This window comes from Coccomyxa subellipsoidea, assembly GCF_000258705.1.
Source record: "Coccomyxa subellipsoidea C-169, whole genome shotgun sequence".
Taxonomy (NCBI): Eukaryota; Viridiplantae; Chlorophyta; class Trebouxiophyceae; family Coccomyxaceae; genus Coccomyxa; species Coccomyxa subellipsoidea.
This window is the reverse complement of record NW_005178025.1, coordinates 382823-394851: the sequence shown is the minus strand read 5'-3', so window position 1 is coordinate 394851 and position 12029 is coordinate 382823. Positions and strand designations below refer to the sequence as shown.

The 12029-nt window shown below is 50.4% G+C and overlaps 3 protein-coding genes across 3 annotated transcripts; 1 reads left to right on the top strand and 2 right to left on the bottom strand.

The window, feature by feature from the left end:
* Positions 1-1783: 1783 nt before the first annotated feature.
* Positions 1784-2705, top strand: COCSUDRAFT_44452 (hypothetical protein; the record flags this gene model as incomplete). The annotated part of the gene is made up of 4 exons (XM_005644081.1): positions 1784-1855; positions 2027-2086; positions 2190-2259; positions 2386-2705. The coding sequence occupies 4 exons, from the start codon at positions 1784-1786 to the stop codon at positions 2703-2705; spliced, it is 522 nt and encodes a 173-aa protein (XP_005644138.1).
* Positions 2706-3580: 875 nt separating this feature from the next.
* COCSUDRAFT_58340 (hypothetical protein) lies at positions 3581-6233 on the bottom strand (the record flags this gene model as incomplete). Its single annotated transcript, XM_005644080.1, has 6 exons — positions 3581-3743; positions 4107-4273; positions 4713-4838; positions 5142-5348; positions 5786-5952; positions 6221-6233. 6 exons carry the CDS (start codon positions 6231-6233, stop codon positions 3581-3583), a joined length of 843 nt encoding a protein of 280 aa, XP_005644137.1.
* Positions 6234-7703: 1470 nt separating this feature from the next.
* COCSUDRAFT_2098 (Zn-dependent exopeptidase) lies at positions 7704-11957 on the bottom strand (the record flags this gene model as incomplete). Its single annotated transcript, XM_005644079.1, has 9 exons — positions 7704-7910; positions 8350-8531; positions 9073-9278; positions 9790-9923; positions 10285-10359; positions 10612-10819; positions 11184-11267; positions 11509-11654; positions 11814-11957. Coding segments are annotated over 9 exons (1386 nt in total), but the record flags the coding sequence as incomplete, so codon positions are not given.
* Between the last annotated feature and the right edge of the window lie 72 nt (positions 11958-12029).

Sequence of the window (12029 nt, the reverse complement as noted above, 5' to 3'; positions counted from 1 at the left end):
ACTCCTGCTGTACCTCGCTGTGACCTGCGAGCAAAAGTGCTTTCAGTGGAGGCAGACACCATGAGATTTTGATTGAGAAACTCCACTCTGTGCATGGGTTCGTCTAACTTAATGATGACTCAGTTGCAACGAGAGGCTCGTCAGTACGCACACCAAGAGCAGAGGTGTGTGTAGAGGTTTTTGGGAGGAATGGTAATACCTGACGAGCTTGCTTCAGCATGGCTTGCCTGCCTTTCCCCAAAATCATTATCACTGCCAACATCTGTTTCTGTACTTCTGTTGAGTGGGTCGTCTGAGACTGAAGGTGTGTCACTTTCTCGGGATGTGGGCGCAAGAACCTGTGTGCTGCCCCTGGGCCTGTTCAGCCCTGTCTGCTGTCCTGTGGGAGGCTTGTATGCAGCAGCAGCAGCAGCAGCGGCAGTATGAGATAGTCTCCTCCCCTTGGGAACTGATGCTGACCATCCAGCTTGCCTCCAGGGGAGAGACGTTCCTGGTGAGAGTACTTTGCATCGGCTCATAGTCAATGCTGCATAAGGCTTTAGAAGCATGAACGATAGCGACTTGTGCCGGCTGTTGCAGGGCGACAGGTGCTGAAGCCACCCGTGCATCTGTGAACCTAGGAATAGAAACTTGATTCTTCAGTTTGATGCAGCGCGAACATCCATGTTCAGAAACTATGGTATATATTTACAGCTGTGCTGTGCAGAACTGTAAAGCTTAGTCAAGAATATGCGCACCTTTCACCATTCAGGAAGTATATTTTAATTTTATGTGTCTAACCTTCAAAATCCGTCATTTAATTATTCGCCCGCTTTGTATCTCACAACAAGCCTTGCTTTACTGGCAAGGATGTCTTTCTCCATGGTCAAACCAAACAGTGACTGTCAGTAACAGAAAAAACCTCTGCATCGGACAAATATGGGGAATTTGCAAATCTAGTGCGATCTGTAATGACGGGAGCAATGAGCTTCAGTAGCTGGTGAGCAATTTCAGCATGCCATCATGGCATGCTCTCGCTCGATGCTGGCCCATGGGTGCAGTTTCTATTTAGGCACTCTTCCTCCACCTGCTTGCCAGTACTAGCCAGTATTCCCACACAAGTGATGTATACAATCCTCTAAGCAAAGTGTTGTTGGGAAAATTGCATTCAGTATGGGCTAGAAGCATTGATGCGTTCTCTAAAGCTGTCATAGCAGGCAAAGCTGTAGTGTAAGAGGTCTCCCTTGCTGGAAAAGGACACCCAATCATATCAGGCGGACCAGTCGTTGCTTTACAACATTATTAGCCTGAAAAACTGAAGAAGATGAACACTACGAAATTTGGTGAGTGGTCGAAGTACTGCCTCTCGAATCATTATCATTGAACTATCCAGAAGGGCGAAAATGTAGTTCTGATCTGCGATCCTTGCCGTGTGATCAGGTCTTTATACAGCTAATGGATCTCAGCGACTTGGGATGAGGGGTCTGCGTGCAGTATGTTGCATGTCCAAAGTGCGCTTCCAGACTACCAGACGGGTGAGTTGTCCACATCCTTGCTCATGGATGGTTAGCGCAACACGAATGTGATGAAATAATCCAGGATATAATTTAACATTATGCCGATGGTGCATGATGGTTTCTCCTGGAGCATTTAAAGAATAAGACTTCTTGGTAGGCGATATGAGTCTGGCAGGGGTTCCCCCACTTCATTGTCATTCTTGGTCCAGGTCCCCCCAGGCAATATTCACAAGGTGGTAGGCGACCATGCTAGCTTGGGAGCCTGGAATCCAGACTCTGCTCCCAGCATGGAGAGGAGTCAGGGGCATGTGTGGACAACCACCGTTGAGATCCCTGCAGGTACCACAATAGATTTCAAGGTGAGTCATGATACTGCGAGTGAGTAGGTGCCAGAATGACTGGGCACGTCCATTCCCTGGGCACGTTGTGCACATTGCTTGAGAGAGGAAGTCTGTAGGGGTGTGTAAGCAACGTCTCTTGCAACGCTTTCTGTGAGCTTCACTGAATGACTGGTGCGTGCGGCATTGCAGTGCATTGAACTTTGCCAGAACTCTGTTATTTTCGAGGAAGGGATAATGAGGAGGGTGAAGGTGAGTATTAGCACTGTTGAAGTAGCAGAGTTGTTTTCTTGATGCGCCTTATTAATTTTCTGCTGCCCTTCTACATAGTGAGCTCACTGCCTCAAGGTTGCAGGTTGAGGACACAGAGGAGCTGAGGACTGATTTTGCGTGGGAGCAAACGGAGCTGCTTACATACGACACAGGTGTGTAGTAATGCATTGTGCTGGACATGTTGTCAGCGCTGCTATGACATCACATAATGTCAGGGCCTGACGGCGTGATTCACATTGGTGATGTCAGAGTTGATTGTAATGACCTTTGTCATGCAGGTGCTCGGTATAAGAAGCTGAGCTTTCTTGTGCCCACTGAAGAGCTCAAACGTCCTTTCCGCAAGGTCAATCTCACCGATATATTGAAGTCGGACGTCCTGGCATTCCTGAGCTTGCACAACGCTGAGTGGGTTGGGCCCCCGGGCGTGGAGCAGCCCAGTGAGATGGACGAGTACAGTCTAGGCGCATTGAGAGAGTACGACTTTGAGGACGGTGCAACATATGTTATCTATCAGGCAGAGCCTTCCCTAAACGCCCAAGTGTGTGTCTTCACCTCCTCCTCCTCTGTATTCAGCTCAAATGCCTTCGCTATCTGGTGACTCAACGCTGACCACTCATGATGCTCACAGTTTTGAACGGGTGGCAAAACGCGATGATTGATGGTATGGAGAACGCGGCGGCGGAGCGAAGTGTGACCAGTCTCAAGGAGGCGCGCCAAACCCCTGTGCAGCGCTACGGTGGCCCCAAGATTGTGAGCACCATTCCCCCTTTTCCAACCTGTATGAAGGCTTGTGCAGGACACAAAGGGATAAGGAGGAGAAGCTTGATTTTCACAAAATAAGCTTACATTTGTTTCCTCTTTGCTGACCTCAACGGCTTCATGGGCACATTTGTCTTGTCGAGTCAGGCGCCCTGGTGGCAAGGAGAAGTGGGTGGAGGTGGATGGAGCCGCCCGCACCAAGAATTGCAGGAAAGTTGTGGGAATTCAGAGTACATTGGACGAATGTAGGCAGCCTTGAAGCTTGCAGAGCGTTCTGAAAAGGTCAGGTATGGTTTGAAGCAAAGAACACAGTCTGAACAGCAGTAGTCTGTGCACGTGCTTGAAGTGCAAGGAACCCCCTTGAGCACGCAGTAGCGAATTTTTGTACACCGGAACCAGAGAGAACATTCTCGTCATGCAAATGGTTCATTGGGTGGTTTGGAACGGAAAGCTGTCATGCTGGGATCCAGCTGTCATCCAGGAATGTAAAATTTCAGAGTTTGCTCATGGCGCTGTAATGGATACATCAAGTATGCATATGCTGTAGGAAGCTTAGTCCTTCACCAGCATGGAACAAAAGCAACTCATGACACATCTCCTAACAAGCAAATTTGTTCAAACGGGTGAGTTTCAATCACTTTCACCTCCCACAACGTCAAGGCCAACGTAAACTCCTCCTGCGACATTTTTCTTCAAACATTTGTAGAGTCACGTTCAGACCAGGTCAAAGTCCAGCGGACCCTTGTGCTGGTACTTTATGAGCCCTGCGGCGGCGAGCGGGTTGCATGCAATGAAGCGCACGATCTGCCAGGCCATCTCGGAAGCGCCCTCATTCTTCCTGGGGAAAGGCTCCTTCGGCGCAGGATGACCCAAAAACCTGCATCACCAGACTGGCATGTGAGTGATGCTTTTGTAGCAAGCTGAAGGGCTCTAGGCAAACCAGGCTGCCACTGGCAGCCTGGCAGTGAATTGCCTGCATGATTGAGCAGGAGGGCCCTATCAGGCTGCATCAAGACTGTTGTAACAGCACGTGCATGCTGCAACAATTGCAACCGAACATATGCAACAAGCCTACAGCAAAGTGAAAATTTGCCAGTTTGTCAACAGCCCCTGCCTGATACGAACAGGCTTCCAGCTGACGGGGGATACTTCAAGCAGTGTAGCCTTCACAAAAAACCAATCGAGAGCAGTAGATCCAAGCCAAAACTCCGATAAAAGGCTCTGAACGACCCAAGAATACCTGCAAAGGGGCTCCCAGCCATCCTTGGCCTCCCACTCCAGCAGGCGCTCTGGAGGAATTGTGGCTCTGATGTGGGCGTTGTGCTTGAGGTACGCCTGGATGCACGCTTCCTTGTCCGACATGGTGTCGTCGCCAAACTCCCAAATCAGCCACCATCTACCAATCGCCTGTGCAAGCAAGTAATCACTGTCAGCTACATGAATTCAGACCCATGCGCATTTCATGCATGCACTTCATCTTGAAAAACATACGGTAAACATCAGGGGAACGAAATAGGCGCCCACTTCTGCAGTGAAGAAGAGAAATTTGGTGACAAGCACAAGCAGATTCCTACTTACTTGCAGCCGTTCCTTGCCCATGCATTAACTTGAATGCAAGAACAGTACCCATGATTGGGGAATCACCCACACATGACATAAGTGCAGGGCTGCAAATAGGAATAGGAATGAAGACAACTACAGGGCAAAATCCATGCATCATTGCAGCAGAGAGCAGGGCTCTGCTGATGTCACATTGATCCTGCTGCACTATGCACCTCGACCAGTGCAATGCCATCTTGTGCTTTGGGAAGTGGTGGGCTTGGGAGGCTTGCTGGGAGGATCAGACCTGCAGCTTTTGGCCCATGGGGAGAATGTAGGCGAAGGGCTTGAACAGCCATGTCTGGTAGAGCCACAGCAGCGAGTTCACATAGCTCTCATACCACTTCTCTGGCTCGCGCACTGTGAGTATCACCTGCAGCACAGAACCTTGCACCTCAAGATTCCTGTCATGCACTCAACGCCTATGCAACATGTGAAGCAAGCCAACAACTTTTCACAGGAGCCAACAGGCCAACACCATGAAAGCAAGCAAAGGCCATTTCTCTGCAGAAAGGGGCGTGCTCGATTCACAGAGCATGCTTGGCAAACGAAGCAACAGCAATCTGACTGCCAGCATACATGCTTTCATAATCAGACATGAACAAGACAAGCATCAGCAGATCATTATCCTGCAGGTTGGGTCGTGACAGCATCTGCCCTTAGGGCAGGTTGGCACCTTGGCATCAGGGTACGCCTCTAGCACAAGGGGTATGAGGGGGGCTGGGATATCGACAGCCGCATTGAACTGCCGAAACAGGTCTCTTGCTGGGAAATCCGGCCTGCGTCCTTCTGCGTAGTCATACATGGCATCGAAGAGGTCTGTAATGTATGGCATGAAGCGCGCATGGAAGCAGGGGGAATATCCCAGCTGATCCAGAGCCACCTGCAGGCGCAGATTCAAATTCATAATCAAACGCGCTAGATGTGTCACCTGCAGGCGCACATTTGAATTGGGGAGTGGGTCTTGCTTGGATCTGGCGAGCCCATCAAGGGGTAGGATGTGCGGCAGCCTTTACCTGTAGCTTGCCTGCAGTTGCAACCTTGCATTGGCAGGTAATGCAGGTGTGAAAATAAAAATATATCTATCATATAATGCGCGCTTTTTGAAGAGGTACAAGAAATTTTGCTCATTGAGCAAGCTTTGACATCGGGCGCCTAAGTCAGGTGGGCTCACTTCAGTGACAAACTCTGGGCAGATCTTTTAGAGTGCAGGCTTGCATGTACGAGGTGAGGCACATAGTCACAAGTGACCGTCTAAATTCTGAACACATGCTGTGGCATGATGTAAGAGGGCGTGTGAAGATCAGGAAGGGATCTGACCTTCAAAGAGGATGTGCCCGTTCTGCCCCAGCCAGCACTGATGACTAACGGCCCAGCTGGCACGCTGGGTATGTGAGGCTTCTCCGAGTCCTCTGAGGCCTTCTGGCTTGCCTGCTGTTGAGAGCCCTGCTGCCCTCTTTGCCCATTCGAATCCACCCCCAACTTACCTGGCGTCGCAAATGCATGAGATTCAGTCAATCACTCATGAGGGACTGACTCCCCATTGATCAAATTAGGCCCGAGTGACTGGTATGCAAGTCCTTCCAAGAGAAGTCTCACAACTCACTGGGCCATTCTGGCCTGTGGCTGGCTTTCCTCATGTCCAGACCTTCTGTGCATGTGATGAAGCACCAGCTACTATCTTGCAGAGAGACATGCCGTTCCGGGGAGATGGGTAGGGTATTGCCAAGGACAGAACTTCAATTGGTGCTGTACCCGGCTTTGTCATGATCTCGCTCTGGTGGGATTCTTTCGTCGAGTCTATCTTGACAAGGCGTGAGCGCAATTGAAGTTGCCGTTCGTGTGTCTCACCGCCTTGACCGCTGCAATGACACACACCAGCAAACTCAGACAGCACGCCTAAATTGACACTAAATTCAAGCAGGGGTTCAGTATCAAAATGGATTCCACGAGGACCAACGCGCACTTTGACAGGCACATCTGTGCCAGAAGGACTGTTGAAGGTGTAGGACGTCAGTCTGCAAGAAAAGAACAAAAGCATGTGTCAACAGCCTCTGCATACATCAATGGTTATTAAGCAATCGGCTATCAATTTCCACTTTCAATACCTGGCATCTGAAATTTAGATAAGATATGCTCAATCAAGGAAACGTCTTTCACCTGAATGATAGATCACAACTGCTGATTACCAGAGAGACATCTACTTTCAAGGATCTGAGGCCTGCTTCGAGATAAAGATGTGAAAAACCTAACGCCACAGCTGGCGATGTAGCAACGAGTGAAAACTTAAGGGGTTCTGCTTGCAAAAGATGCTGTCAGGATGCGTTTTCGGCTACAGCTCAAAGGCGATCATCTGAATCGTTCGAGACCCGTCATAGAAATTTGTTGGGTTGTAGCTTGTCTTTTATATTGTGCGCGGCAATCTTGGCAGTGGTGCAGCCACATATGCAGCCATTGGGGTGTCGGAAGAACCGAAGGACAGCTTGTGGGTTCCGGAGCATCGTCAGCCTCACGTGTGTCACGTGATGGGCATATGCCTGCATGCATGCATTGAAGCTTGGGCCATTGTCCCTTGTTTCGTTCCTTGCAAATTTGTTATATATTTTTGATTAGGTAATTCAAGTGAGCAATGAAGGAAAGCGCGCAAGCTCTCCTGCAACTCGCTCCCCAGTCATGCACCTCATGTGAGGTCATGTATAATTATAATCATGATCACTGATGCATGCATGCGCATGGCATGCATGAGTGATAAGTAGAATCTGAGAGGCAGTCTCAGAGCATGCTACGGTGTGTGACAAACATTGTACGCCGCAATGGGTCCCCATCAACCATTTACCAGCTGTTTCTATTCCAAACAACAATTGTTGTCCCTCCGGAGGATCCCAATGGAACCATGCTAAAAAGGTTGGAGTACCATGGTCAGTAACACACAGGACAGTGCCGCACGCGGCGTTCTTGACAATCTCTTCTTGTTCGGTAAGGCATCGCTCGTGATCTAGATCTCATTTTTAGATCTACAACTGTGGCAACGGTTTCAATCATAATCATGCTCCTTGCATATGTTGATCAATGTGAGGTACAATTGCCAAATGAACAAATTTTCTCTGGCAGGTCTTCAACTCAGTTGGTACGTACAAATGACTCCCCCCTCCAGTCTACAGTAAACTCTCTGTCAGCTCAGGGAAATCTATCTGACCTACATCAGGAGGGACATAAAAATTCCTCCTCAGCTGAGGGCGAGGGTGAGAAATCTGTTGTAGGATCGGATGGCGTCCAGGAATGCCTCTGTAGACACGCGCTCATCAATGCCGTGCACGCGCTTCAAATCCCCCGCCGTTCGATTCATTGCCACCGGAGCAAAGCGCAGCGTGCGGCCGCCGCACAGCGCCTGGTAGTGCTTTGAGTCGGTGCCCCCCGTCAGCAGAAATGGCACCACCGCCACAGCCTGAACAGGCACGCAAGGTCTCAACATTGCTGCGGAAGGGGTGAGTAGAATTATCAGTGCTCTAGAAGCCTGGTGCAACGACATGCCACAGCCCAGTCTATGCAGCTCTGTGCGCTCCTTGAAAAGTGACGTGAGTACACTTCTCTGCCTGCTTTTGCAGTGTGCAACGTGCATTGGAATTGAAGCAATGTGAGCTGCATCACAACATGCCAAGGGGCCCGCCTGTAAGCCTGTCACAGGCGCACAATGTGCATGTGTACCTGTAGCCTGTGTGAATGCAGCTTGAAGACCCTGCAGAACTGGGATTTAATGGTTTTCTTGCACCCTGTCCTTGGCCAAAGTCTCCAGGACCATCAGCTGCACTATCATTGCTGCAGGTGTGCCCAACCACTACCATATGCATGAAGGCAATTGGTGAGAGAAGATCATGTGAACGTACCCTGTCCTTGGCCAGAGTTTCCAGTATGGCCTGCCGGACGAGCGCAAATGCGCGGCTGTCAACCGGAGTGACGGTGCTCGCCATCTCAAACCGCTCGTGCACCTTTAGACCTGACGCGCCGAGCTTGTCATCTCCCTGTAGAAACCCCTGCAGGTATTTCTCCGCAAAGCCTTCCTCCTCACCTGCATTCCCAGCAGAAAATCCCTCAGGGCCGCAGCCCTTACGTTTTGAGCCACACACGCAGCATTCACCGATCTAGATAGCGACATGACTGAATTTGACCTCTGCAGTGCTAATTTTGCAGGCACCCGCACGGTGCTGAAGCCCAAAATGAGATTTTGTGCAATTTAGCCCGTGCAAGCTTGCGCCATATGAAGCTCGAGCCCCAGCTTGGATCAACGTATCTTGGACAACATGCGCACGTTCTGCGCAGCTTGCATGCAAAGTGAGTGCCATGTACAGCAAGAGCGAGTGCTGTCCGCGTCACTATAGCTCCATATTAGCGTCACACACCACTAAACCGCTGGCGAGTCCTCATCGAAGCACATGTACACACATCACACAGCAACACACATGTCCGAAAGTCAGGCAATACATGTGCGTACCGGGAAGGTATCTAAAGTTAAATTGCGCGGTCGCGAGTGACGGCAGCACGTTGCCGGCCGCCGGATGCAGGGGACATGGCTTACCAGGACATTCCCGTATGCAGGGAGTCAGGCTTACCAGGAAGGTATCGGAAATTGAAGTGTGCGGTAGCAAGGGACGGCAGAACATTGCCGGCCGCCGGATGCGTGGTGATCCCGGTGGCGGCGACAGTCGTGCGCACGCCGGAGGCGACCTCGCCCGGCTGAGATGCCAGGAAACGCGCCAGCAGCTGCCTCAGCGGCCTGAACAGGCAACCGGCGCCATTAGTCATGCCATTAGTAATCCTTAGTTCATGCTAGCAATCACTCGTCATTGTAATTATATCACGTGTCCGGTGCGCAAGGTCTGAATGCATCAGGTTCCTGGTGTCATGTTCTAAGGGGTCGAGGGGCTTCTGCGCACATATCTGACACATGCATGAGAGACCTGACTAGTGTATCAGCTGGATTTTCTGTTGGCTGCAGTGCAGTGACAACGCCCCATTCGGGGACAGATTTACGTCAACCCAGCTCTGCCAGACACAGAGCAGAAGCTTCAGAAATCTTGTGCAGAGCACACACACATTCATACGACTTTGCAACATGGTGACCCATGTTTATTCTACCGCACCACATCACAGGTGCAGGGATGCTGTGCAGCTTAAGCTCAGCTCAGTAAGATGCGCCAGCTCAGCATGATGGGCAGTCTCTTACTGCCCACAAGACCAATGAGCCTCAGGTGGCTCAGGTCTATACATATAACAGGTCTATAAATATTGTCCAAGTGCGGCTTACTCACCATCTGTGGCAGCGTGACAGCACCCACTGGATGACTGGGTTGTTGCTGGCGTGCCCCACCCCTTGGAGAAACTCCAGAGTGGGTGAGACGATCTTGGCCGGAGGCAGGCTCCCATCTATTGCTGTTATCAGCTTGGCCAGTCGTGAGACTGCCTGTGCATGCATCACAAAACAGATTTCAGTAATAATCTGCCCAAATCGCACAGTAAAATGCAGATGACTTCAACCATGGGTCGCACTGAACATTCACTAGGGTAATAGGGTTGCACCATCTTTCCCACTAGGCCTATATATAAATATATATGCACTGAACAAGCCCTAAATATAAGACCTCGGAGGGTCAGGTGTGCCGGTATCAGAGAGCGTTGACATAGCACTTCTCTGATTTGTCTCGCCTGGATGCTTGATGAGCTGGTCACCCACGCAGCCACATGTGGCAGGACAGACGCTGGCACGATGACTGCATTGGAGAAAATGACACTAGAAGAAATTCCAAAATGGACGGGCTGCGCACCGTGGAGCCGTCAACGGGAGGCAGACTGGAGTGCCCCCCCTTGCCTTCCATATTCACATCCACGCTCACGTAGCCCTGTCACGCCATTGATCCTGGGGATTGTTTATAAAATTACAAGAAATCTAAAGTGCAGTCAATTCGCTCCATCCTGCCTGTTTCACTGCAATTTGCAGCCCAGGCGTTAGCCTCTTTCCCCCAGTGTGCTCGGTTCATGCCGGCCAGCAGAACAATCTTGAGGCACATCTTGTGGTGCATTTACAGTCTTCTGCACTTCAGCATGTGCACATTGCAAACCCTTTTCATACTCTGCAGAAAATATCAGCGCACCTTCTCTGCAGTCCCCACAAGTGCCACAGCTGTGTGACTCACAAAGGGCCGCAGCCCATCGACCAGCAGAGGTCCCCCCTCATCCAAGACAAAGTCTAGTTCCACCCCCCGGTCCTGCAGCAGGGCAGCAATCGCCTTCGCTCCCTTACCACCGCCCACCTCTTCATCGTGACCGAAAGCCAGGTACAGCGTCCTCCTTGGCACATACCTGTGAGTTTGAAATTGAGTTTGATATTGAATCTGCATGAACTGATTAAAAAGGTTCAAAATATTTCATGTTGCAATGAAGCAACAGTCGCAGCATTACTCGCATTTGCAGTGGAACATAGCTAAGATAGCTCTTCTACTACTCTCTTTCCAGTCTTTCGCAGACTTCCTCTCAGACTTCCTCTCGTACTGCTTTCCAGAGAATCTCAACGTGCAGGTTCAGAAAAACTGAATAATGCATGCTGCAGAGTGCACCAAGCTGCCACTAGGTTGGTTTATATGTGGCAGGACTATACACATCTTCATGAAAAGCCACTGAACAGAGTTGCATGTGAAGAGGTGCTGGGGTGGAGTTGCATGCGCACCCCTGTTCAATCAATGCTGTCACGGCCTCCAGAAGTGCGAATGCTGTGATCTTCACATCTTGCGCGCCCCGGCCCCACACATACCTGAAAACATGCAAGGTAGATGAGCACTCCCATGCCCGCAGGTTAACCGGCTTTGTCAATTGGCTCAGCCAAAATCACTGGCAACCAGCGTGAGATGTCCACCCCAGCATGCTCTTGACCAAGGGGTCCTATGTCTAAAATGCGTCTTATAGTATGCAACATCTCAGGTAACATGAACATCCCCTCGTCCTGACCGATACTGTCACATACAGGTGCATTGATTGGCGCTGGGGGATTTTACCCATCCTTGATGGCACCACTAAAGGGTCGCTCTGTCCATGCAGCTGGTGATGTCACAGGCACCACATCTAAGTGGCTGATGCAGAGAAGTGGCTTCAAGGTGGAGTTGCTCCCTGTCCATTGGTACAGCAAGCTCCAATCGTTGACCTGCAAAGGTCAGCTGTCACTGCCAGGACGTGTTCTGCCTTGGACTCAGCTACTTCACATACTGAACTTCACGATCCAATCTTCACCAGTTGTAGCTCCATATTTTTAAGTAGCATCTGCAGATCCATTGCGTGCAGAATGGGCACTTGCCTTCTCCACTTGAAGCTTCGCATGTACCAGAGGGAATGAATGCTCAATATGAGAATGAAGGCCTGCAAAGGAGTCTGAACTCTCGACGTGATTATCTTGAGTTAAATTGCTGACTGTTTGGAAGCTCAATGCTTTCGAGAACCGCTGCAGAGCTTCCTGTGTATCCTTCAATCCGATGTCAACATGCTGGAAGTCAGGCAAGCTGGAGAACACCGATGCAGGATC